A 27,628-nucleotide genomic window follows, 5' to 3' on the forward strand; every position below is an offset into this window, starting at 1 on the left:
TGTATCAAAATTTACTTAACCCATTGTTTGGACTCTTAGTTTGTATCTATTGTTTCCTATATGACAGACAACTCGATGACAAATGGCCAATCCTCTAAATTACAAAAATATCAATTTTATAAGAAGCTAAAGGCCTTTTGGCTAAAATAAAATTCAGTGTGTACCAACTTTGGAAAGTGTAGAATGCCCTAGAAAGGGATGGATGATTCTACAGCACAAATCCTGGGCCGGGGACACCTCTGGGCGGAGCTGCACAGCCTGGCTCCGCCCTCCTGCGCCGGGAGAGTGAAGGGCACCCCGGGGACACCTTTAAGATGCCCAGTATCTTCTCAGCATCACTCGCTCAGGCTCAACCCGTTAGAACAGGTGCTCTCGGGTTCTGCAGTCATCAGAATGCGTTGGAACTTGTTAAAAATACACCTTTTCTGGCAGCACTCCCAGAAACTGGACTTCCGTGGTTCTGGCGGAGAGGGAAAAACCAGGCCAGGCGACTCAGATGACCACGGGTGTTTAGGAGTTGCTCCATTACCTCCGGCCCGGGGCAGAGATCAGATCTCTGGCCTTGTCCACAGCAGGTATTTGTTTATTTACTGCAATAAATTTTTGATGCTCAGAGGGATGAACAGGAGGATGAGGCAAGAAAGAGCCCGGTTTAAGCGCGCACCCCCTCCCCCTCCTCCGTCCGGGGTGGCCCGGAGTAAACAGCTGTCAGCCGACCACAGGCTGCTCCGGGTGGATGGGACAGCCTTGACTTAACCTGTTTTCCCTCTGTATCCACCTGACGCACATCCGTTGCGCATGTAGTAGGGGATACTGTGCCGTCCCCACCAGGAACTGCTGATGCGGCCGCTTATGAAACTCTTTCCTGGGGATGACCCTACCCCAAGCTCAGCGCTGTGTGCGCCGCAAGACCGCGCCCGGAGAAGCATCCGTCCGCACATCCGCGGCTGGAAACCAGCCTAGATTAAGCTCCCGGAAGAGCCGGCTCCTTGTTCATCCATCACCCAACGGACTGGACGTGAGCGCCTCAGTCCCGGAGCTCCCAGCGGAGCTGCGAGCATCTGGCTGGCGACACAGGACACCGCGGTTTCCTTCGCAAGCACTCGGGTCTTATCGCCCCGCCAGGACTTTCCTGCCCTTCTCCCGCCCCTTCCTTTCTCAGCGCCCGGCCTGGCGCCAGGTGTCGCCAGGGTGCCCGCGCGTCCTCTACGGCCACGTTCCTTCTCCTCGTGCGGCCAGAGCCTCTCTGGGGACGGAACCGGCGCTTCGTCGTCGCCAGCCAGCGACGCCCACGTTCGCCCACCGACTGGAGGATACGCTGGTGTGTCCTTCCTCCCTCACCTCAGGCCTGAGGAAAAGCTGGGGTGCCCCCGGCTCCGAACGCCGCCCCCAGAAGGAATCTTGCGGGAACGGGCGTGCGCCTGCGACGGTTCGGTCCCCGCAACTGCCGCGGGCCCGGCGCTCCCACCTGCGGCGCTCCGCACCCCCGCCCCAGTTTACTGCGCTCCCCGCGCGTGATGCTGCCACGCTCCCACAACTACGGTGATCCAGCCCACCTGTAGCGCCCCGCCTTCCCCCTACTCCCCCCACCTGCTGCGCTCCCCAGAGATGCTCCCACCCAGCTGCTGTGCTTTCCCCCTACCTGTCGCGCTTCCCCCTCTCGATGCTCCTCCCACCTTCGCTGCACACCCTCCTAGGGTGCTTTCCCCTCCCCCACCAGGGATGCTCCGCCCACCTGCGGTGATTTCCCCACCCACCTGCGGTGCTTCTCCTTCCCTCTGAGGTGCTTCCGGCTCGTAACGCTCCTCCCACCTGCGATGCAACCCCCCCAAGTGGTGCTCCCTGCGGGCCAACCTCCCTCGCCCGCGCGGCCCCCTGAAAGCTGGCGCCCCCGGTCCCGCCTGCCCCGCCGCGCCCGCGCCCCTGAGCCCGCCCTTGGCCGCCCATTGGCGCGCGCCGCGCGGGCGGGGCCGGCGGTTCCAGTGGCGGCGGCGCGGGAGGGGCGCAGTGCCTGCCGAGCACCCTCCCGAGCGCGATCTCCGGCCTGCTCGCCATGGGCGACCACGACGTCTCCCCGAACCCCAAGGGCTCCTTCCGAAAGTTCCTGGAGCAACTCTCCGGGGCCGGCAAAGCCATAGGCGTGCTGACCAGCGGCGGGGATGCCCAAGGTGCGCCACCGCCTTCCCGGGTCCCGGGCCGGAGGCGAAGGGTGGGGACTAGGGAGACGGGATGTGGGGGTTACCGGGAGAAAGGATGGGGGTACCGGGGAGAAAGGATGGGGGTGCCTGGGAGAAAGGATGGGGGTACCGGGAAAAAGGGATGGGGTGCAGGGGCCAGAGAGAAAGGATGAGGCTCCAGGAAGAAGAGATGGGGGAAGCAGAGAGAAGAGAGGAGGAGAGCGGGTACCGGGGATAAGAGAAGGGTGGGGGAGAAGCCCCGCGCCCAGGAACCTCGGGGGTACCTTCCTGTGGCGGGAGCGGGTGCGGGCCGTGCAGCCTCAGAAGGAGTCACTGCGGAGTCTGGGCGGGGTGGGGTGGGAGGGAGGGATATGGCAGTAGGATCCCTTACCAGGAAGGTCAGTTTTCCGCCTCCACGTTTATTTTTTAAATTGCGACTGGCTACGGGGTCGCCTGGACCGCGCTCGGAGGTCATTTGTCTTCCGAGTCGTAGGATGAAGCCAGACGCCCCTCCAAAGCTTGGCTACAGCGCGGCCACTTCCGATGCCGCGGCTCCCTCCCCAGCTCCGTCACCCACTCCCCACCCCCAATGTCGTGGAAAAAACCGCTGGGTCCCTGCGACGCGTCTGCAGCCTCGCGACCCCCGCGCGGCGCGGGCGGCGTCCCCGCTGCTGTCCAGCGGGACGCGGCGGGGGACGCACGGGGGTCCCTGCCCGGGGTTGCCCGGCAGCCCGGCACCACCTCGCGTTTCCGCTGGGAGATTTTAAAAACGGTTCTCCTCCGCTCTAATCTCCTGTCCCCTTCCGGCTCGTCACCAAACTGAAAGCTGAAATGGGTCACTGGGCCCTCCCCGCCAGCCTCCCCTCGATGGGAAGGAACAGGAAGCGGGGACTCCGGGGCGTCACCAGCCCCGCGAGCGCGGACTCCAGCAGCCGCCCCCCACCCCCAAGCGTGGAAGCTGATTTCGGGGAGAAGGGGACCCAGGCTCGGTGCCCGCGGACGCACGAAGAGAATATTTCAATGTAAAGCGAGGGTGACACAGACTTGCCCCGGGCCCCTAGCGCTGGGCGCACATGGGGGCGCAGGGGTTCCCAGACGCTGGGGTTTCCTGATCCCGGTGAATCCCTGGGTGGGGCGAGCCAACCGCTAGAAAGTAGCAGGGCTGTGCTCAGGCGGCTGCGTCCTTGGAGCCTGAGGATCGCTGGCCGGAGACGCCTCTCGAGCTAGGTTTTGGTTTTTATTTTACCTTCTTCCTCCTGTCCCGGATGAGTTGAAAGGCCCTGATGCCTCATTTTCACCACACACGGTGCAGGGATGCTTAAGTGTTGGGCCCGGCGCCCTCGCCTGCCACCCGCCCTGCCCGTGACCTTCCCTTCGCCCTTGAGCCGGGCGGGGCCTGGGGGTGTGCGGCAGGTGGGGCGCTGAGGCTGCAGCCCCGCCCGCCGCGGGCGCGTACGTGATGCCTGGCCAGTCACCGCCCGTGCGCCCCGCGCCCTCGACCCTGGGCACCCCGCCTGCGGCGGGCTGGAGGCGTGGGGGTCCCCGGCGCGTGGGTCCCTTGGAAGCCCCTCCCTGTCCTATTGAAGGTGGCGCTCGCGACATCAGTCACTGTCGCAGCCCCACAAGCCTGCCTTTGCGTCAGCGCGAGGCAGGGCTGGTCTAATTTGGTATTCTAGTAAAGTGGCCCCTGGTATAAACACTGGAGAGAGAAAATGTTGTGATATAAACAAGGCTGGGGTTGGGGAAGTGGCAGAGTGAAATAGATGACATCGTGCAAGTTACTTAAATGATGTGCCGGATGGGGTCTGGCGGCGTCGCGGTGGGGCTGAGAGAGGCTTCCCCGTCAAAGGGCTTCAAAAGCACGTGCCTCTGGAGACGTGGGCTAGCCGAAATTAGGAAGCATCTTGAGTGACTCTTACCCCGGGCTTGGAAAGAGAATAAATTGTTGGCACAGGGAAAGGAACTGGTCTCTTTTTAACCCTCCAGGCTTCAAGGTCAGAGTTTCAAGGTCATTTTAGAATTAAGGTGCTCTGTCTGTTGAAAAAAATATAGGTCATTCTTTTGAGTTCTTGTCCAAAAGTCTGCTCAACTACCTGGTAGCTGGTGCAAAGGCAATTGAGGTAATGATGCAATAGACAGAACCAGCATTTTTTCTGCTACTGATACTTACCTGCTACTTATCTCTGCAGCTTGTGAGCAGTTATGAATAATAGAGGTCAGTAAGTCCACACCTCTTCTTGTCAGTGGAAAAGATACTTTTAGAATCAAAATTATATGAGAACGTGGCTTGGTCAGTGTATTGTCAGGTTAATGGGAGATCGCCTGATGCTCTGAACTGGCACATCTGGGCGGTCCCTGGAGAGCCCACCACGGCCAGGCGTCTGGGCATTTTCCCTCAGGCAGAGCTGAGGCTGTAGTCTCCATTTCTTCTTGGACTTCATGCCAAGAGACACCTCTTTTGACCCTACCTGAGACCTGACTGAACAGTTGAATGCATTTCTTTCCAAGAAAGTTCACCTTAAGATGTGCACCCAGGGGCTGGTCTCGGCAGGCAGCAGCAGACTTACAGCCCCTTGGAAGAGGTTATTCCTAGAGATGCTGTCTGTTATACCCCTATCCTTTTACCATCTTATCTTGACTCTAAATGGTATCAGTGCTTGATTTTCCCTGAGAGAAGAGAGTTTTGCTCACAGCTAAAGACCAAGGAGAATAATCACAAGTCTTAATTTCAGGATAGTTTTCTAATCAGATGTGAAATTATGGTAAAATTCCATGTTGAGATGACTATAGCTTCTAGTTATTGAGCTCACTTGATGTTCTAGGAGCTTTATGGTTCTTATCTCCAGGCCTGATTACCTGGCTCCAAGACACACACATCTTCATTTCAGAGGTGGGGAGAGAGGCTCAAGGGGAGAGAAGTAACCTCATTAAGGTGGCAGGCTCATAGGTGGCCCATGGTAGGATTTAAATGAAGTTCTGTGAGGTCTCAACCCCAAACACTTTTCAGTAAGCCCTGCTTTTACGGTTGCAACAACTAATTAATACTCAGAGGAGCAAAGCCTGGTTTGCTCAAAATTATGCAGATGATTTTTTTTCATAACACCAGAATTTTATTTGGTAAGGCGGGTGGCATTTTCTTTCCATTTTGCAGATTAAAAAATCAAGAAGTATTTAAATAATTTGCCCCAAATCAAATATTTTTTTCTCAAATTAGAGACAGAAAAACTTAAAATTTTTTAAAAACTCAAGTGGAATTTAAGATTGTGCTTTACAAATTACATTGGAAAACAGGACCACTGTGTGAAATTCCTCATACTAAAAATACATAAACTATTTAGTTGGTATAAAATGCCTTAATGATTTCTTCACTAAGTTAATGAAGAGGTAAATTATAATCATCTAAAACAAATAGTGAACCTAAAATTTCAGATAGATATTTAAACATGAGACAATAGCTACCCTACTTATTAGTCAAAAGAAATGGAAGGTATTACATAGATTATACAGATGATTTTTTTTTTTATACAGATGATTTTTACACAGCTTTGATAACAGAAAACGCGTTTGTACGGTAAGAGCATTGGGGTGGCTAAACTGATGTAACACCTGTTACCAAAGTGATGAAATGCTTGTTTTCCAGTGGAATTTGTATAATATGATTATTGAACAAAATGAAAATCCCCCAGCTATATTCCTGAATCCCCCAGCCCTGGCCATTAAGGAAGACTATTTCTAAGACTAATTATTGTTTTTTTTCATTCTTTGGGTTGCTTCCATTGTCACAAGGAATGTCTGCAAGTTTAAACTGATTTTCACTTTAACTAAAAATAAGTTCCAGGTCAGTGGACAGACTTACCACGACTAGGTACTCACCCCCAAGCAACATTATGTCACACGCCAAAAATGACTCATTGTCTTAGACACAAATTGAGGGCTTCTGGAGGGCCATGTGCAGCTGAGAATGCAGAGAAATGGACCCAGAGGGTAGACTGAACAGGAAAGCTGAGTCCTTTTTGGCCTGTGGCAAAGTAAGCATGAAGACATTGTTCGCAGAAAGCTCACATAGATGGAGTCTGTATAAGCCTTTCCACTAATAGGAAGAATTAGCCATAAAAAAGAATGAAATAATGCCATTTGCAGCAACATGGATGGACCTAGAGAGTATCATACTAAGTACAGTAAGTCAGACAGAGAAAGACATATCATATGATATCACTCATATGTGGAATCTAATTTTTTTTAAAAATGACATAAATGAACTTATTTGCAAAACAGAAACAGACTCAGATTTCGAAAACAAACGTATGGTGACCAAAGGGGAAACGTGGAGGCGGGGGGAGGGATAAATTAGGAGTTTGGGATTAACACACTACTATATATAAAATAGACAACCAACAGGAACCTGCTGTATAGCACAGGGAACTCTACTCAATACTCTGTAATAACCTATACGGGAAAAAGAATCTGAAAAAGAATGGATATATGTATATGTATAACTGATACACTTTTCTGTACACCTGAAACTAACACAACATTGTAAATCAACTATACTTGAATAAAATTAAAAAAAAAAAAGAGTGACTAACATCGAGTGACCATTTGCTTAGCAGTAGGCACTAATGCTTCCACTCAGTGGCTCATCTGTTTCACGCACGAGCAAGTGAGCTTTGAGATGAACTGGCCAGGCCATGTGGCTGCAGTGAGAAGGGGTGGCCCAGGACATATGTCCATTCACCAGGGTGTGCCCCAGCACAGTACGGGGCACTCGGCAGGTACCCAGATGTTTGCTGAATGTCTCCCTCCTGGGATCTCACCGAGTGTGGACCACTTCCTTCTGCAAAATGGTGGGCGACTAGATGTTCTGGCTGTCTTTTCTCATGAAGTCTTTTTTTTTAATATGCTTTTTTAAAATTAATTAATTAATTTATTATTTATTTTTGGTTGCATTGGGTCTTTGTTGCTGTGCGTGGGCTTTCTCTAGTTGCAGCAAGCAGGGGCTACTCTTCGTTACGGTGCGTGGGCTTTTCATTGTGGTGGCTTCTCTTGTTGTGGAGCACAGGCTCTGAGCGCGTGGGCTTCAATGGTTGTGGCGCTCGGGCTTTGTTGCTCTGTGGCATGTGGGATCTTCCCGGACCAGGGCTCGAACCCCTGTCCCCTGCATTGGCAGGTGGGTTTTTAACCACTGCGCCACCAGGGAAGCCCTCTCATGAAGTCATTTTGACGAATTAAACCTTCACTAATCAAAAGCACTCTTTTTCTTTTTTTGGCCCCACCAAGTGGCTTGCGGGATCTCAGTTCCCCGACCAGGGATTGAACCCGGGCCAGGGCAGTGAAAGCCTGGAATCCTAACCACTAGGCCACCAGGGAACTCCCACACAAAAGCACTCTTTTATCTGCAGAGCTGTATCTGGGAACAACTAATGTCTCAAGATTAGAACTTAAAAACCGTCCTCAGAAATGTGCAGTACTAGTCAACCAAAGCTGGGTGCTGGTTGGTTCTCCCCTGAACACGTGTTTCTTGAACACAGCATCTGGGCCCTGCTTGGGTGGGTTCCTTCCATGCCCACCCAAAACTCTGAGGACCTGAGAGCCCAGTAAGATGAGAGCAGTGGGCATCTCACCTCACACAGCTCTGGGGCCCTTCCTGCCCTGGCTCTGAGCACTTATATTCTGTAATGGGATCTTTCCCACTGACAATGTAATCATTAATTTAGCAAAACTTATCGGGTCCAGGAGGCCGTGCACTAGAATGCTAGTGTTCACCCCATGGGTACCGTGGAAAATCCATGCAATTGCACCCTTTTCTAGGAGTGCAAATACTGTTGTGTGACACACTTAGATGACCTTTAGAAACTAGACATTTTGTCATCTTTCCAAAAAAGCATGTTTTCCCCCTCGGTTCCAGAAAACTGAAAGCTTTGATACAGGACTCAAACCTTTTATCCGGGAGAATTGGGGCTGTTTGAACACGGATCTGATGGGGTGCCAGAAGCAGTTACAGTAGAAATATGGGGATAGGGTAGTGACATGTTACAGGCAGACATAAGGGCACAGATGTATACCCGCCATGATTGCAATCATGTTGGAAGGTGTCTTTGCGTAAAGAACAGATGGCTTTATGTTAAGAAAATAGCTGAGTCACCTTTTCGAGTTATTCTTTGCAGCGAGCTCTGTATGGTGGTGTATTTTATTTGTGAGAAAGCATCTTCCGGGGCCCCAGTTTCCTCCCACCCTCTCTTCCGCATGTCTTCACCACCACACGCTTAGGGTGTTGGGAATCACAGCCGTTGTGCTGTCAGGGCAAGAGACAGCATAGTGTGTGGCCGAGCGGCGTCCTGAGCATGAAGGGACTTCCTTACAGGGTCCGGCTCTGCTCTCCAGTCCTGGTGGGACAGGGCCTGTGATTGTTGGTTTGCAACACGAAGTGGAATCACGCAATCCCTGTCTTCTCCCCCCTCTTTTTTTCTCCCCTTCCCCTTCTCCCCCTTCCCCTCCCCCTAAGACAACCTTGAGTCTCAAGCAGGACCTGCTGGAGAGAAAAGGCAGCACTACTCAGGCCCAGGGAGGCCCTGCTGCCCCCGAGGGCCCTCAGCCTCCTTCTTTATCCTGGATGCACACAGCTGCCCGAGGGTCTGGCTGAGATGCAGATTCTGATTCTGTGGGTCCAGGGAAGGCCTGACAATCACACCCACAGCGACGGGTCCCTGTGGTCGGCCGAGGACCTCACTGGAGTCCTGGGTCCAGGAGGCGGTTCAGACCATCTGATGTTTCCTGTGATGGTTTTCTGGTGAGGATTCTGATGGGGAGATCAGTGAATGGAGGCCCCTTTTGTAAAGGTGTGAGCAAGTGGTCGGGCAGGGTTCTTTTGATTACAAGTGTTGAAGGGTGGCCAGGGGGACCTCGAGCTGCCATCCCTCCTTATTTTTTCAGCTCTGGTCGATATTCTCAGGTTTTGTTTTCTTTCTCGTTAAATCGTCCCCCAGATGAGTGACAGCCTCCTCGGCCAGCCTTAGGCTGATGGTGGAGCCCCTTCTCCCAGGGACGGCCCCCCCCACTCCGCCACGGGAGGGGGAAGGGGTGACCAGCAGGAAGTAGCCAGGAGCAGGCAGGGCTGGGAGAGAGCGGCTGGGCCAGTGTGGGGGGCGGGGACGAGGCCAGGAGGGGCCACGGGGAGGACTTTGGATTTACCTCGTGTGACCTGAAAGCCACCTGGGTGCCAGCTGCCTCTGATGAGGGCGGCTTTGTGAAGAGAGGAGGGGAGGGGTGGGGAGGGGCCCCAGTGTCCTGAGGAGCAGGGCTGGGCCGTGGAGGGTGGGTTGGGGGTGGGCTGTGTCAGTGGAGCCTCAGGCTGGAGCTGGTCCACGCAGCAGGAAGAAAGGCCGAGCGAGGAGCCCAGGTGGGGACAGGCAGGTTGGCAGAAGGACATTCTTGACACAACGTTCATACCAGTGAATAGTGGGAAAACCAGCGGAAAATCGTCACAGGGAATGAGCTGCATTAGGATCCCGGGTGGGATATGCATCGCTTCACGCTGGTAGGTGTGGCAAGATAGACACACGTTGTTGGGGGTTAAAAGCAGGTTCAAGATCGAGGGAAATGGCAGAGACGAGGCTTACGTGTGATTGTGTAATTTTAAACTGGTCACCACGTTTGGAAATGTAACAGAAACAGGTGAAATTAATTTAAGCCTCTGTTTTATTCAGTCCAATGTTTCAACCCATTGTCAATACAAAGGTTGTTAATAAGCTGTTTCACATTCTTTTTTCCATCTTGAGCCTTTCAAATCCAGCGTGCGTCTGACCCAGTGCGTGTTGGTGTAGTCGGTGGGGAACCCAGTGGACGGGGGTCTAGAGGGAGGGGTGTGTGAGGCGCTCAGGTTCAGACGGTCCCTCCTGCGTGTTCATGTCACAGTCAGGGGCCACGCAGGGGACCTCTGGCAGCGGTCTGGTGCCCACAGTGGCCCTGGGCCTGCCGTAGTCCTCCTTCCCAGACGTCCAGATGGCCACTTGGCCAGCCTCCGTCACCGTCTTCCATTCTCTCCCAAAGGGCGCGTCTCAAGGCGGCTGCTCCAGCTCCCCACCGATGGCTGCTGCCCCTCTGCACACCCCCATGGCAGCCCCCAGCCCTGCTCTGCTTTCCTTCTTTCTCCTCCGCCTCTGGGTGAAATGTGTGTGTTTGTTGTGTGTTGTTTACCGTCTGCAACAAGCCCCACCAGGCCCACGACCTTCCCCTCTTTTGTCACTGCATCACCCGGCAGTACCGGCAGAGAGAAGACACCCCATCCATGTGTCCTGGATGGACGGACGGATGAATAAATGAATGATTGGACCCGCTCAGAGATTTATGTCACTGACATCTAAGACAAGACTCGGTGATTTGGACCCTGCAGGATGATGAGAAACCCCCGGTTGGTAACTGATTCACAGGGGATCCAGCATCCCGACACTTTCTCCTGAGGACGTTTTTCCCCTCCCACACCTGAGTTATTAAACAAGGAAGCTTTATGGAGAACGTCAGTAGCAAGAGCAAGATAAGGTGCGCTTTAAGTTTGTTTTCTGACCTATGCTAACATCCTCGCTTTGGTACAAAGGTGAAAACTCCATATAGTCAGGGAGAAACCAGTAAGAGGATTAAGTACCAGATCTTATTTTTCAAAAGGGAATTTAAATATTGAAATTAGTCAGGGAGTGGTTATGAGCACTGAGAAATATGCAGGGGAAGCAGCTCAACACGGTCCTAAAGGGCTAAGTAAGGAGGTTTATTAGACTCTTCAGACCACATAAGAAGTAAAACAAAGCCCCAGTTATTTCATTGGAATCAACACAGTCCTTGTTTCTTACAAATTACTTGAAGTTTAAGTTTTATCGGAGGGACTTCCCTGGTGGTGCAGTGATTAAGAATCCGCCTGCGAGGACAGGAATAAAGACACAGACATAGAGAATGGACTTGAGGACACGGGGAGGGGGAAGGGTATGCTGGGATGAAGTGAGAGAGTGGCATGGACATATATACACTGCCAAATGTAAAATAGATAGCTAGTGGGAAGCAGCTGCATAGCACAGGGAGATCAGCTCAGTGCTTTGCGACCACCTGGAGGGGTGGGATAAGGAGGGTGGGAGGGAGACGCAAGAGGGAGGGGATATGGGGATATACATATGCGTATAGCTGATTCACTTTGTTATACAGCAGAAACTAACACAACACTGTAAAGCAATTATACTACAATAAAGATGTTAAAAAAAAAAAAAAAAGAATCCGCCTGCCAGTGCAGGGGACACAGGTTCGAGCCCTGGTCCGGGAAGATCCCACATGCCGCGGAGCAACTAAGCCCGTGTGCCACAACTACTAAGCCTGCACTCTAGAGCCTGTGAGCCACAACTACTGAGCCCGCCTGCCACAACTACTGAAGCCCAAGTGCCTGGAGTCCGTGCTCCACAACAAGAGAAGCCACCGCAATAAGAAGCCCGTGCACTGCAACGAAGAGTAGCCCCCACTCACCGCAACTAGGGAAAGCCCGCGTGCAGCAATGAAGACCCAACACAACCAAAAATAAATAAATAAATAAATGTTACCAGAACAGAATCTCAGGAAACCTTTGGGTCCACGGCCTCCCTGACCTCAAGGAAGAAGTTATCTTTTTTTTTTTTTTTTTAACATCTTTATTGGAGTATAATTGCTTTACAATGGTGTGTTAGTTTCTGCTTTATAACAAAGTGAATCAGTTATACATATACATATGTTCCCATATCTCTTCCCTCTTGCATCTCCCTCCCTCCCACCCTCCCTATTCCACCCCTCTAGGTGGTCACAAAGCACAGGAAGAAGTTATCTTAATGACTATCTTACATGCATGATGCTTTAGTAAGAACCTATTTGAGAATATGTCACATCAAGAAAACAATATAATTTTCTTCTTTCTAGCGCACCTAAAGTAATTTTCTCACATTTTCCACTTAGCTGCTCCCTGGTTCTTTCAAGATTTGTTTATTTTTGGTTCCCGTAGCAAGTCTGCACATTCCCTGAGGACAAGGGTTCTAATTTTTGCAAGTGATGAAGAGGTTACTTTCCAAATACTAAGATTCTCTCTTGGTGGCAGGATGATGGTTTCCCATGGAAACAATTATGGAAGTTGTTTGAACTCCCCAGCCTGGCTGCCAAAACAAAACCAAAAGCAAAAGGAAGGAACCCAACTATGTCTGAACGGTTACTGAAAACAGCAGCTGGAGTGCCCTGTGCTCTCTGTGGACAGTCCAGGACAGGACAGCAACCAACAGAACAGAAAACCGGCACTGCTCACCCAGGAGGCCCTCAGACCCCAAATCATATGTCTGAATCCCAGTCTCGTGTGTCAAAGAGGCTGTCGGTGAAAATTGGCCTTTCCTGTGTCCTTGGTTTCTGTCCTCTGGGCCCTTGAAGGCACCCACCTGTGGGCCCAGCACCAGATAGCAGCTCTGTCCTGTTCTTCCCAAATTCAAGTGGAGAGCCGGCCCCTCCCCAAACAATTACACAAGAACTGGGGCCCCATGGGCATTTTTTTCTCCAAGTTTCCTTCCTACTAGAGGGAATTATAACGGCTTTTAAGTTAAAATAAAAGGAAGAGTAGGGTTTACACTCCAGCTTTGCCTTTTACAAGTTTTTTTCCCTCGGCTGTTAATTTATCCACTTAGAGCCTGACTTCCTCATCTCCCAGGAGGACCCAGGCCCCGCAGGCTTTCTGGGAGCATCAGCTCAGGTGTTCAGAGCACTCAGCCCTGGTTACCACTGAGAATAGCTCCTCTCAGGCTCCAATCAGAAGGCGGCCAGCTCTGGGCTGCCGGGAAAGGCAGCAGGTGTAGCCAAGTTACCTTAATGACCCTTGAATAAAAGCCTTGGGGGGGGGTTGGCACTGAGGTTCAGATGCACGGAGCCCTCTCTCCTGGGAACTTGGGAGAAATACGGTGCTCAGGACCCTTCCTGACCTGGGACCCCACCCCCACCCCCCCCACCCTCCACCCCCAGGCCTGCTGCAGGCTGAGGGGGGACCAGCCCCGAGGGGACAGGCCGCTTTCCCAGGTGAGTACAGGTCAACCCCATGGGGCAGGGGAGGAGTTCAGGCCCCAGGCCTGCTGTGAAGGTGGTCAGAACTTTCAGGCAGGGGTCACCCTGGGCATGTTTTTCCTCCACACGGGGCCCCCTGGGGTCACCTCTGGATTGTGTCCCACTTGTTGTTCCTTCTGCCATTCCTTCTCCACTTGCACTTTCTAAAATCCCCCAACTCCTCTTTATTCATGCCTTTATGAAAGCCTCCCCCCACCTTGACCCGCCAGAAATGAGGTCTTCAGAAGCACATGGGGGAGGGCGGGGGCCAGGGAGTCGGCGTTAACCGTGTGCTTGCATCCTGGTGATGGAGGGGTGGTAGGGCTCCAGCGTTTGGTGGTCAGTTTCTTGATTCCAGGGCCACAGAATAAAGTCCTAGAATCGCGGGGTGTGTGGGAAGGGGCCGAGAGGAGCTCGTTTATCCCTTCGGTTAAGGCCTGAGAGTTGAGGCTGCCTGCATGAGATGCAGGTGTGTCGCCCAGGTGGGAGCAGTGAAGGCCAGTGAGGAAAGGCTGGTGGGGAAGCCTTCCTGGAGGTGCAGGAGCCCCGTCCCTCCCTCCTGGAGGTTGAGAGAGGGCGGTTCCGGGACGTGGTGGCAGTTCTGGGAGAGCTGCAGTCCTGACGTGTAGAGGGGCATCCAGGTGGGACTGAGCAGGTAGGAAGAGCCCGGGGGGGCTGGAGAGCTCACCTGAAGAGCTTGGTTTTACGAGCACAGGCCCTGGGGAATCCAGGGAGGAACCTGGGCGTTTTTGAGTTTGAGAAAGAGAATGCTGATGCTAACATAGAAAACATCTCAAAAAACTGTGTGAGATTACAGCTGGCACAAGGAGAGTGCGTCTACAGGGTGTGTGCACTGGGTTCCAAAGGGGCGGGCATGGGAAAGCAAGACACGGCCTCATCTGTGTTTGTTTTTTTAACCGTGTTTTTCAGAGTTTTAGATTTTAGAGCAAAACTGAGGGGAAGGTGCAGAGATTCCCCTCTATCTTCTGCCTCCACCCATGCAGACCCGCCCCCCCCCATCAACATCCCCACCAGGTGGTGCATTTGTTATAACTGATGACCCTACATGGACACGTCATCCTCACCCAGAGTCCACAGTTGATATTTTAGGGTTCACTCTTGGTGTTGCCCATTCTATGGGTTTGGACGAATGTATAATAACGTGTATCCATTATTATAATGTCGTACAGAGTAGTTTCACTGCACTAAAAATCTGTGCTCCACCTGTTCATCCCCCTCCCCCAACCCCCGACAACCATTGATTTTTTTTTAAAAATAATTTTAATTTATTTATTTATATATTTTTTGGCTGTGTTGGGTCTTCGTGTCTGTGCGAGGGCTTTCTCTAGTTGCGGCAAGCGGGGGCCACTCTTCATCGCGGTGCGCGGGCCTCTCACTATCGCGGCCTCTCTTGTTGCGGAGCAGAGGCTCCAGACGCGCAGGCTCGGTAGCTGTGGCTCACGGGCCCAGTTGCTCGGTGGCATGTGGGATCTTCCCAGACCAGGGCTCGAACCCGTGTCCCCTGCATTGGCAGGCAGACTCTCAACCCCTGCGCCACCAGGGAAGCCCCTGTAATTTTTTTTAATAAGAAGAATATATTTATAAATTACTTGTATAATAACAAAAGAGGAAAAGCTGCTTTACTCATTCTGGCCATAACGTGAATAATGTTAGAGGGAGATGGTGGATTCAGGGGAAATTTGGGGAGGGAAATGGCAGTTTTATGGGCAGGAGCTGTGGAGGGTATCAGGAGTATCCAGCTTGTGCGACAGTGAAAAGTTTTGCTGATCCGAGTGAGAGAATACAGGAAAAGGAGGAGAAAATGATGCAGGTGAAATGATTGATTGCATCTTGAAATGCTGAGTTTGAGGGTATGAGAGAGAGCCACCAATGAATCAGTAGGTCGTTAAAATCCTTCGTGTAATAAACTAGGTTTGAACATGAAGTGGTGAGACTACCAAATACATAATGTCTACGTGTGCGTAGATGTTAGATATACATTTAACATGGATTTATTTCCAGTTTTTCCGGCTCCGTGAACATTGTAGCCTTGTAAAATTGTCACCTTTCCGAGGCAACAATCTCATTCCAGATTTCCAGACCTGGCTCAATGTAATTTGAAAATTTGTAACCATCTTCTGAGCAGGTTTACCGTCCAAATACATACAAATTTAATCTCCTTGTCTGTGGAGTATATACCCTGGGACCCAAGGTGCCTTCATTTGTTTATTTACTTACCAGAAGTACCACTTACTGTATGGTCCACGTTCTCCAACACCTTTAGTCCTGATGTTCCCAAAATTTAAATTTACGAAGGAGGCTGATTAGAACTATTGGGGACCCAGGAGCAGTTAGGCTGGATGCCCAGGTGCAGCATATTCGGAGGCTCAGGGCTGCATCCCTAACGAGAGGAACGGCCCTCCCTTCTCACTGCTCTCCTGATGGCCTTGCTCATCAGCTGATACGATGATACAGGGTTTTACAGATGTGAAATCCTGACCTGTTCACGTAGGTCTAGACTATGGGGGCTTCCCTGGTGGCGCAGTGGTTGAGAGTCTGCCTGCTGGTGCCGGGGACACGGGTTCGAGCCCTGGTCTGGGAGGATCCCACATGCCGCCGAGCAACTGGGCCCGTGAGCCACAACTGCTGAGCCTGCGCGTCTGGAGCCTGTGCCCCGCAACAAGAGAGGCCGCGATAGTGAGAGGCCCGCGCACCGCGATGAAGAGTGGCCCCCGCTTGCCGCAACTAGAGAAAGCCCTCGCACGAAACAAAGACCCAACACAGCTAAAAATAAATAAATAAATAACGTAGCTATTAGACCATGGTCCATCGCACAGTTGGCTGCCCCAAAACGGGGCTTCAGTGGAAAGCAAAATGGGGTGTAGCAGTTTTATACGAGGATACATTGCACTTTTAATTTCCTTCAAGGCCCTCTGGGGAAGTGTGGAAAATGGCCTAGATTTATCTTGATTAGGTATTATTTATAGTATACTGGTTTAATTTGATCTTTCTTTTAATAAAATTGCATGATTTATATTTAAGGCCACTGACTAAATTATTTTCTTTTACACTAGTAGCTGGTAATAATTTTTCATCTCCTCCCCAGACCAATGGCCTTTTCAGGCCTATTTTCTTTGAATTTGGCTACCTATAAACAAACATCTCTCCTCTCTTGTTTTGCAATTGGATGGAATCAACCTACGAATTCACACCAAATTGAGGTCGCTCATATTCCGAGTGTGTTTACAGGGATGTTCTAAACAGTGCTCCAGGCTCTGTTCATCTGTGGACGAGGCCACAACATGCTGGTCCCTGCCTTGTACTTTTTTCTCTTCCTCCCTGCACTAATCCTGGAGGTTTGTGTTGTGACCCCTTTTCATAGGAGGGGCCGTCCGAGAGGTTACACGGTTTCCCCACCATCACAGCTAATTAAATGGCAGCACTAGATTCTCCCCAGCCGCCTCAATAACTGCTGTCCCTATTCCTTTGCAGGTATGAACGCTGCTGTCCGAGCTGTCGTGCGCATGGGAATATACGTGGGGGCCAAAGTGTACTTTATCTACGAGGTCAGTGTCAGGTCCCCTTCCCGCTTTCTCTCTCAGGAATCGCTGCCTCGTACTCACTGGGGGCCTCATGCCTGCCTGGGGCTGCTGACTGCAGGCGAGAGGCAGCAGGTGACGGGCACACTTGGGTACCAATAGGGGAGCCCAGGTACCAGGAGAAGTTACACCCCCGGTCTAGATGCATGTCTGTGAGATTTGTATTAGGGAGCAAGGGGAGAAAGGTGATGAAACGGGGCTCAAAATGCCATTTTGATATCCAACTAGTGTTCTTGTAGGATTAATGATATCAAACTGGTTGTATTTATTTGTAGTTCTCATTCCTTATAGAAGTGATATAGACACTAAAAATGGGGGCTGAATTTGAATAAACATTAAGCTGAATGGGGGGGAAGAGTGGCCACTTTGGGCTTTTCATCATTAATGTAAAACCCAGACCACCTCCCTAGTATCTCTTAATGCCTTAACTTCAAAATGAAGCATCTGAAAGCAAACAGATGGCCCATTATCTCCTGCTTTTGAGGTCCTGGCAGCTTAGAAGTAAGTTGTGTTTGGAGGGAAGGCACCCATACAGCTTGGACCACATGATTTATTTCAAAAACTATTAGAAAAAATAACATATTTAGTTTTTAAATTTATAAAACAGAATAAAGCTTTAAAAATGGAAATAAGAGAATGGTTTTTTTAAATTGCTTAATTCTTCCAAAATCACTGTTAGTGTTTTATTCTGATTCTTCCCAGTGTAATACGTGTGAAATACTGGAAGGAAATATATACATTATTAGCACCATGGCAAATGTATTTTGTATGCTATGTTTTTTACCTGCCAGTATGTTATGACAGTTTTGTATGTGTTAACGTACATTCCACAACTATCGCATAAATGTCTGTGTAAAATTCCATCAACCTGATGTCTCATCATTTACCTGAGCCCTCAGCAACTTGATCCTTGCATTCCTACGCCACCAGAAATATTTAGGTCACTGCCCATTTTTCAACTATCCTAACACAGCAAGCTCTAGGTTAATATTTGAAGCTGTTCTATGCTTTGTATCGTTGCTGTGATCCCAGGATACGGCGTCCGCCGAGTTGAAAGGGGTGGTCATCCTAACAGGTCTCAGTGTGTCTCGCCAAAGTGATTTCTTTGTTCCATCCCAGGCCCACGCCGGGCACACAGGTGGCACCAACCCTGCCAGTTCTGTGTGTGCGGCCCACCTTGCTGAGAGCTGGCCAGGGCTCCAGAGTCTGTTCACTGAGTCATTTTCTCTACTTGAGAAGTAGCTGCTCACAGATTTTGCTCGTTGGTCCTAATGACCATGTGTTTATTGTTTGCGGGAAAGATGGTTTTTCCTGGGCTTAGGTTTGCTTTTTATTTTTTTATTATTATTTTTTTATTATTATTTTTACTTAAACAGAAAGTCACAAAAATTATAATCATCCTCATCAGTTCACTCAGTCCCATGCAATTTTTTTTTCATCTTGATCTTTTATTAGCACTTTTATGAATTCGTCAGTTTTCCATTAGAGTTCTGAAAATGCTTATTCATTCAGTTCAGCAGTATAGTCAGTTACCAGAAACCTGTACTTGTCAGAGACTTTTCCATGAATTCCTTGAAGATGAAACCCTTCTATAGGAACATTTTTGCGAAAGCATCAGAGTACACCCAGAACTGTCTGTAAATGACAAAAGACTTAAAAATGACCACGGTTAAAGATTTGATAAAAGTTCGTAATAATGCAATTGACAAGGAAATTTAGTTATTTCTGAGATATACATTTTAAAGTAATAACTAGAATTATGACTTATAGCATTATACCAGAACGTACAAGATTTTTAGAAATTTCATGTAATGTCTGAAACATTTATATTAACATATTTCCATACAAATAACCCAAAGAAAGTTTAGTATTAGTTGTTTTTTGTTTGTTTTTTTATACTGCAGATTCCTATTAGTCATCAATTTTATACACATCAGTGTATACATGTCAATCCCAATCGCCCAATTCAGCACACCACCATCTCCACCCCACCATGGTTTTCCCCCCTTGGTGTCCATACGTTTGTTCTCTACATCTGTGTCTCAACTTCTGCCCTGCAAACCGGTTCATCTGTACCATTTTTCTAGGTTCCACATACATGCGTTAATATACGATATTTGTTTTTCTCTTTCTGACTTACTTCACTCCATATGACAGTCTCTAGATCCATCCACGTCTCAACAAATGACCCAATTTCGTTCCTTTTTATGGCTGAGTAATATTCCATTGTATATATGTACCACATCTTCTTTATCCATTCGTCTGTCGATGGGCATTTAGGTTGCTTCCATGACCTGGCTATTGTAAACAGTGCTGCAATGAACATTGGGGTGCATGTGTCTTTTTGAATTATGGTTTTCTCTGGGTATATGCCCAGTAGTGGGATTGCTGGATCATATGGTAATTCTATTTTTAGTTTTTTAAGGAACCTCCATACTGTTCTCCATAGTGGCTGTATCAATTTACATTCCCACCAACAGTGCAAGAGGGTTCCCTTTTCTCCACACCCTCTCCAGCATTTGTTGTTTGTAGATTTTCTGATGATGCCCATTCTAACTGGTGTGAGGTGATACCTCATTGTAGTTTTGATTTGCATTTCTCTAATAATTAGTGATGTTGAGCAGCTGTTCATGTGCCTCTTGGCCATCTGTATGTCTTCTTTGGAGAAATGTCTATTTAGGTCTTCTGCCCATTTTTGGATTGGGTTGTTTGTTTTTTTAATATTGAGCTGAATGAGCTGTTTATATATTTTGGAGATTAATCCTTTGTCCGTTGATTCATTTGCGAATATTTTCTCCCATTCTGAGGGTTGTCTTTTCGTCTTGTTTATGGTTTCCTTTGCTGTGCAAAAGCTTTGAAGTTTCATTAGGTCCCATTTGTTTATTTTTCTTTTTATTTCCATTACTCTAGGAGGTGGATCAAAAAAGATCTTGCTGTGATTTATGTCAAAGAGTGTTCTTCCTATGTTTTCCTCTAAGAGTTTTATAGTGTCCGGTCTTACATTTAGGTCTCGAATCCATTTTGAGTTCATTTTTGTGTATGGTGTTGGGAGTGTTCTAATTTCATTCTTTTACATGTAGCTGTCCAGTTTTCCCAGCACCACTTATTGAAGAGACTGTCTTTTCTCCATTGTATATCTTTGCCTCCTTTGTCATAGATTAGTTGACCATAGGTGCGTGGGTTTATCTCTGGGCTTTCTATCTTGTCCCATTGATCTATATTTCTGTTTTTGTGCCAGTACCATATTGTCTTGATTACTGTACCTTTGTAGTATAGTCTGAAGTCAAGGAGTCTGATTCCTCCAGCTCTGTTTTTTTCCCTCAAGACTGCTTTGGCTATTCGGGGTCTTTTGTGTTTCCATACAAATTTTAAGATGATTTGTTCTAGTTCTGTAAAAAAAAATGCCAATGGTAATTTGATAGGGATTGCATTGAATCTGTAGATTGCTTTCGGTAGTATAGTTATTTTCACAGTACTGATTCTTCCAATCCAAGAACATGGTATCTCTCTCCATCTGTTTGTATCATCTTTAATTTCTTTCATCAGTGTCTTATAGTTTTCTGCATACAGGTCTTTTGTCTCCCTAGGTAGGTTTATTCCTAGGTATTTTATTCTTTTTGTTGCAATGGTAAATGGGAGTGTTTCCATAATTTCTCTTTCAGATTTTTCATCATTAGTGTATAGGAATGCAAGAGATTTCTGTGCATTAATTTTGTATCCTGCAACTTTACCAAATTCATTGATTAGCTCTAGTATTTTTCTGGTGGCATCTTTAGGATTCTCTATGTATAGTATCATGTCATCTGCAAACAGTGACAGTTTTATTTCTTCTTTTCCAATTTGTATTCCTTTTATTTCTTCTTCTTCTCTGATTGCCGTGGCTAGGACTTCCAAAACTATGTTGAATAAGAGTGGTAAGAGTGGACATCCTTGTCTTTTTCCTGATCTTACAGGAAATGCTTTCAGTTTTTCACCATTGAGAATGATGTTTGCTGTGGGTTTGTCATATATGACCTTTATTATGTTGAAGTAGGTTCCCTCTATGCCCACTTTCTGGAGAGTTTTTATCATAAATGGGTGTTGAATTTTGTCAAAAGCTTTTTCTGCATCTGTTGAGATGCTCTTGTGGTTTTTATTCTTCAGTTTGTTAGTATGGTTTATCACATTGATAGAATTACATATATTGAAGAACCTTTGCATCCCTGGGATAAATCCCACTTGATCATGGTGTATGATCCTTTTAATGTGCTGTTGGATTCTGTTTGCTAGTGTTTTGTTGAGGATTTTTGCATCTATATTCATCAGTGATATTGGTCTGTAATTTTATTTTTTTGTAGTATCTTTGTCTGGTTTTGGTATCAGGGTGATGGTGGCCTCATAGAATGAGTTTGGGAGTTTTCCTTCCTCTGCAATTTTTTGCAAGAGTTTGAGAAGGATGGGTGTTAGCTCTTCTCTAAATGTTTGATAGAATTCACCTGTGAAGCCATCTGGTCCTGGACTTTTGTTTGTTGGAAGATTTTTAATCACAGTTTCAATTTCATTACTTGTGATTGGTCTGTTCATATTTTCTGTTTCTTCCTGGTTCAGTCTTGGAAGTTTAGACCTTTCTAAGAATTTGTCCATTTCTTCCAGGTTGTCCATTTTATTGGCATAGAGTTGCTTGTAGTAGTCTCTTAGGATGCTTTGTATTTCTTCAGTGTCTGTTGTAACTTCTCCTTTTTCATTTCTAATTTTATTGATTTGAGTCCTCTCCCTCTTTTTCTTGATGAGTCTGGCTAATGGTTTATCAATTTTGTTTATCTTCTCAAAGAACCAGCTTTTAGTTTTATTGATCTTTGCTCTTGTTTTCTTTGTTTCTATTTCATTTATTTCTGCTCTGATCTTTACGATTTCTTTCCTTCTGCTAACTTTGGGTTTTGTTTATTCTTCTTTCTCTAGTTCCTTTAGGTGTAATGTTAGATGGTTTATTTGAGATTTTTCTTGTTTCTTGAGGTAGGCTTGTATAGCTATAACCTTCCGTCTTAGAACTGCTTTTGCTGCATCCCATAGGTTTTGGATCGTCGTGTTTTCATTGTCATTTGTCTCTAGGTATTTTTTGATTTCCTCTGTGATTTCTTCAGTGATCTCTTGGTTATTTAGTAACGTATTGTTTAGCCTCCATGTGTTTGTGTTTTTTATGGTTTTTTCCCTGTAATTGATCTCTAACCTCATAGCGTGTGGTCAGAAAAGATGCTGGATATGATTTCAATTTTCTTAAATTTACTGAGGCTTGATTTGTGACCCAAGATGTGATCTATCCTGGAGAATGTTCCATGTGCACTTGAGAAGAAAGTGTAATCTGCTGTTTTTGGATGGAATGTCCTATAAATATCAAGTCTATCTGGTCTATTGTGTCATACAAAGCTTCTGTTTCCTTATTTATTTTCATTTTGGATGATCTGTCCATTGGTGTAAGTGAGGTGTTAAAGTCCCCCACTATTACTGTGTTACTGTGGATTTCCTCTTTTATAGCTGTTAGCAGTTGCCTTATGTATTGAGGTGCTCCTATGTTGGGTGCATATATATTTATAATTGTTATATCTTCCTCTTGGATTGATCCCTTGATCATTATGTAGTGTCCTTCCTTGTCTCTGGTAACATTCTTTATTTTAAAGTCTATTTTATCTGATATGAGTATTGCTCCTCCAGCTTTCTTTTGATTTCCATTTGCATGGAATATCTTTTTCCATCCCCTCACTTTCAGTCTGTAGGTGTCCCTAGGTCTGAAGTGGGTCTCTTGTAGACAGCATATATATGGGTCTTGTTTTTGTATCCATTCAGTGAGCCTGTGTCTTTTGGTTGGAGCATTTAATCCATTCACGTTTAAGGTCATTATCGATATGTATGTTCCTATGACCATTTTCTTAATTGTTTTGGGTTTGTTTTTGTAGATCCTTTTCTTCTCTTGTGTTTCCCACTTAGAGAAGTTTCTTTAGCATTTGTTGTAGAGCTGGTTTGGTGGTGCTGAATTCTCTTAGCTTTTGCTTGTCTGTAAAGCTTTTGATTTCTCTGTCGAACCTGAATGAGATCCTTGCTGGGTAGAGTAATCTTGGTTGTAGGTTCTTCCCTTTCATCACTTTAAGTATATCATGCCACTCCCTTCTGGCTTGTAGAGTTTCTGCTGAGATATCAGCTGTTAACCTTATGGGAGTTCCCTTGTATGTTATTTGTCATTTTTCCCTTGCTGCTTTCTATAATTTTTCTTTGTCTTTAATTTTTGCCAGTTTGATTACTATGTGTCTCAGCATGTTTCTCCTTGGGTATATCCTGCCTGGGAGTCTCTGCACTTCCTGGACTTGGGTGGCTATTTCCTTTCCCATGTTAGTGAAGTTTTCGACTATAATCTCTTCAGATATTTTCTCTGGTCCTTTCTCTCTCTCTTCTCCTTCTGGGACCCCTATAATGCAAACGTTGTTGCGTTTAATGTTGTCTCAGAGGTCTCTTAGGCTGTCTTCATTTCTTTTCATTCTTTTTTCTTTATTCCCTTCTGCAGCAGTGAATTCCACCATTCTGTCTTCCAGGTCACTTGTCTGTTCTTCTGCCTCAGTTTTTCTGCTGTTGATTCCTTCTAGTGTAGTTTTCATTTCAGTTATTGTATTGTTCATCTCTGTTTGTTTGATCTTTAATTCTTCTAGGTCTTTGTTAAACATTTCTTGCATCTTCTCAGTCTTTGCCTCCATTGTTTTTCCGAGGTCCTGGATCATCTTCATTATCATTATTCTGAATTCTTTTTCTGGAAGGTTGCCTCTCTCCATTTCATTTAGTTGTTTTTCTGGGGTTTTATCTTGTTCCTTCATGTGGTACATAGCCCTCTGCCTTTTCATCTTATCTGTCTCTCTGTGAATGTGGTTTTTGTTCCAAGGCTGCAGGATTGTAGTTCTTCTTGCTTCTGCTGTCTACCCTCTGGTGGATGAGGCTATCTAAGAGGCTTGGGGAGGGACTGGTGGTAGGTATAGCTGACTGTTGCTCTGGAGGGCAGAGCTCAGTAAAAGTTTAATCCACTTGACTGTTGATGGGTGGGATTGGGTTCCCTCCCTGTTGGTTGTTTGGCCTCAGGCAATCCAACACTGGAGTCTACCTGGGCTCTTTGGTGGTGCTAATGGTGGACTCTGGGAGGGCTCACACCAAGGAGTACTTCCCAGAACTTCTGCTGCCAATGTCCTTGTCCCCATGGTGAGCCACAGCCCTCCCCCCACCCCCCGCCTCTGCAGGAGACCCTCCAACACCAGCAGGTAGGTCTGGTTCAGTCTCCCCTGGGGTCACTGCTCCTGCCCCTGGGTCCCGACGTGCACACTACTTTGCGTGTGCCCTCCAAGAGTGGAGTCTCTGTTTCCCCCAGTCCTGTTGAAGTCCTGCAATCAATTCCCACTAGGCTTCAAAGTCTGATTCTCTAGGAATTCCTCCTCCTGTTGCCGGACCCCCAGGTTGGGAAGCCTGACGTGGGGCTCAGAACCTTCACTCCAGTGGGTGGACTTCTGTGGTATAAGTGTTCTCCAGTCTGTGAGTCACCCACCCAGCAGTTATGGGATTTGATTTTACTGTGATTGTGCCCCTCTTACCATCTCATTGTGGCTCCTCCTTTGTCTTTGGATGTGGGGTATCTTTTTTGGTGAGTTTCAGTGTCTTCCGGTCAATGATTTTCCAGCAGCTAGTTGTGATTCTAGTGTTCTCACAAGAGGGAGTGAGAGCACGTCCTTCTACTCCGCCATCTTGGTTCCTCCTCCCGGTTTGCTTTTTAAAACTGTGTTTCTGTGGGCTTGGGGTTTGTATTCATCTGATTTGGGCAATGTTGAAACAGTGGGTCTTATCAAAACCTTTCCAGAACTATAGTTTTGTCGTTTTCTATTCGGATGTGTTTAGGGTCAAATTGCCCTCGTACCCATCTGTCCTTGGCCTCGCCTGGCACCCATGGCCCCACCACTAACATGGAGGGAGCACGTTAGCTGCCGTGATGAGCTCGCATACCTTGCTTCTTCCCCTTCCTCTGACCTTGAAGCTGATTCTTTTCCTGCTGCTGCTGGAGAGTGTGCCTGACATACAGTTTCCTCTGCCTTTTTGTTTCATTTTACTTTGGGGAGGGGTTGCTCTGCCTTAGAAATTGAGAGAAGGCACCCCAGCCTGGCCTGATGAGTGAACGTGCTTTAAACATCTGAGGGTGGAGCACCCTTAGATTAGGCTTTCCTGTTCCGAGTAACAAAATGCTTTCAGACTCACAGTAGACCAATATCCTTAGGCTTCTGGTTTGCAGCCTGTTCCCCAGGAAACCTTTGATCACCTGGCCCACTGCCCTTCTTGTTGCCTTCCTGGCGGGGGTGCAGTTCCATCCCTACAGTGACTCACTTGATCTTCAAGACCACCTTGCAGATCCGGGAGGGAAGGGAAGGAAGTCGGTTGAGTTACTTCACTGAAGAACCGGACTGGTTGTGGGCGGTTCACTTTCTCTGCATCACTTCTCAGCACTGGCGGGGCTGAGATGGGAGCTTACACCCCCATCAAACCAGTGATGGGGGCATGTCTCACCCTCAGACATTGGTGCCTTGGAGACAGTTTTTGATCGCCCCGTTATTAGCGGGCTGGTGGTGCCACTGGCATCTCGTGGGCCAGGGATGCTGCTCGACATCCCACATCGCGCAGGATGCGTCAGGGATGCCGGGAGCCGGTGATGCCCTGCCTTAAACCAAGGGCCGCATCTGTGTTTGGCATGAAAGTTGGTGGGAGAGGTGGGGGGGGCATCTGTAGGTACTGGAACCAATGTAGTGCCTGGTCAACTTTACATCATCTTTTTCAGATCAAAGAGTTTTGTTGTTTTTGTCTTGTTTTGGTTTTAGTTTTTTATTGGCACTGTGTCCTGCGGCTGTGTCTGTATTCTGGGGACATTTTGGTGTATGTTGACTCATACCTACCAGACTTTGTACATTTCAGAATGAAGGAGTTGGTGGGGGTTGCACCAGGTGGGCCTGAGCCTACCAACACTTGGACTCTCTTTTAAGAACGTTTGGGCTCACTTTGGAGAAATCTTGACACAGAGGAGCCAGATTTATTCCCACGTTGCCAACCAGAAAGGGCTCCTGGGCCCACTTTGCTCATGGGTGACGGGGATCTTATTCCTGATGTCCTGGGGCCGCACTCTTCACGTCCTCTCAGGATGAGGGTGAGTGGGGGTGAGGGGACGGTCGGTCGGTGGAAGCCCCGCTTCCTGCCCTCCCTCAGGTGGGCCGCAAGGCGTCCTGAGTCTGAACAGATACACCCCCTTTAAGGGAGCAGGGAATTCTGTGGTTCCTCCGTCAGGAAGATGCCAGAGAGAACCCTTGTGTGCGGTAGCATCGGAGTGATTCTGATTCTCATGAAAACCGCTTTATGGGCATCTCAGGGCATCCAGCTGAGCACAGCCTTTGTGGGTCGGTCCTAGGAATGGTCAGAACTTTGAGGTTCGTATGTTCTGGAGGGAAATAGAAACAGCCTAGAGGTGGACACAGTTGAACCGAAATCACCTGTTAGGAGGTGATGCCGTGCTTCTCGTGACACCCCTCCCCCACCCCAAGAAGAGAGTGATTCTAGTGAACGGGGCCTGTTGTTTACGTCCCCATGGAAGGGGGTCCTCAGTGTCAGCCTTGCCTCAGGGCTCACTCAACCCAGGGCCTGGGCACTGACAGTATCCACATTATCTCCCTAAATCCAATCATCCCTTCACTACAGGTGTAACGACCCAGCATCTGTAATTCTGGAATCCAAAAATCTCTAAAATCTGCCAGTTTTTCCCGAACTCATTTGGGCAGCAATCCTTGGTGGAGCTGCATGTAACCCGGACTCGCCCTCTAGTGTGACTGTCCCCGGGGCGGCGGTGGGGGTGGGGGGGGGGCGGGTGCGAGGAGGGGAATGGGGAGGCTTGTTCATGCTGCTGACAGTGCCAGGTGACACGTAATGTCCGTACTGCTTCTTAAAATCCCAGCCTTCCAAATTCTGGCACACCTCCCGCCCCTAGGGTTTGGGGGAACGATTGTGGACCCACCTATGTAGCCGATGGCTGGGAATCAACACGTTAACCTTCTGGCCCTGCTTCCTCGTCTGTCTGGTGAAAATCATATTTGCCCTTCCTGCACTTGGAAAAAGTCTGTGCACAAACCGGGCAAGGGGGCCATGATGCTGCAGGTGCCTTCGACTTCTCGGGTTGTTGCCAGGCGCAGAACGGGGGACTCAGGTGTATCACTTCCCTGTGGACCGTCTCAGGACTGTGGACGTCCACATGTCTGCGGTCTGGGTCACGTCCCGTCAGGCACGGCTTCCTTCCTGGCCGCGGCAGTGTTAGCATCTGCAGCTGGAGGATCTGGGGGGTGGAGGTGCTGGGCTGTGCACCCTGGTTAGAGCCTCTGCCCACCGGAAGCCAGGACCCCCCCCCGAGCCCACAGCAGTGACAGCCAGAAATGTCTCCAGACGTCAGCAGATGTCTTCTACTTGGGGACCACCATCCTATACCCACTGGGGCTCAAATTTAGAAGACGTTTGGTTTTGTGTGTGTGTTTTTTTTAAAGCATCATTTGGTGATTTATCCAACACATTTGTCCATCCCTAGTCTAGTTTCCAAGTTCAGCTAGAGCTTTCCAGGTTACCAACATCAAAACAGTTAAACAGGTCAGCATCAATTATTTAAATGGAGGTTTTTTGGCTTTTTCTTGAGTAGAAAGCGTGTGGGAAGCATATTGATCGGAAAACACTGGTATTTCTGCTAAAGGTCTGGCA

The 27,628-nt window shown here is 48.3% G+C and overlaps 1 protein-coding gene across 1 annotated transcript in view; it reads left to right on the plus strand.

Annotated features, from left to right (window-relative positions):
* The first annotated feature begins 1,979 nt into the window (after positions 1-1,979).
* The window catches only part of PFKP (phosphofructokinase, platelet), a 69,635-nt gene continuing 43,986 nt past the window's right edge, over positions 1,980-27,628 (plus strand). Inside the window, exons 1-2 of the mRNA XM_068559574.1 lie at positions 1,980-2,168; positions 16,746-16,819. Of these exons, the coding sequence (XP_068415675.1) occupies positions 2,054-2,168; positions 16,746-16,819 (189 nt within the window). The 5' untranslated portion in view covers positions 1,980-2,053. The remainder of the gene's footprint in view (positions 2,169-16,745; positions 16,820-27,628) is intronic.

The sequence above is a fragment of the Eschrichtius robustus genome, chromosome 1 (genome assembly GCF_028021215.1).
Source record: "Eschrichtius robustus isolate mEscRob2 chromosome 1, mEscRob2.pri, whole genome shotgun sequence".
Lineage (NCBI taxonomy): Eukaryota > Metazoa > Chordata > Mammalia > Artiodactyla > Eschrichtiidae > Eschrichtius > Eschrichtius robustus.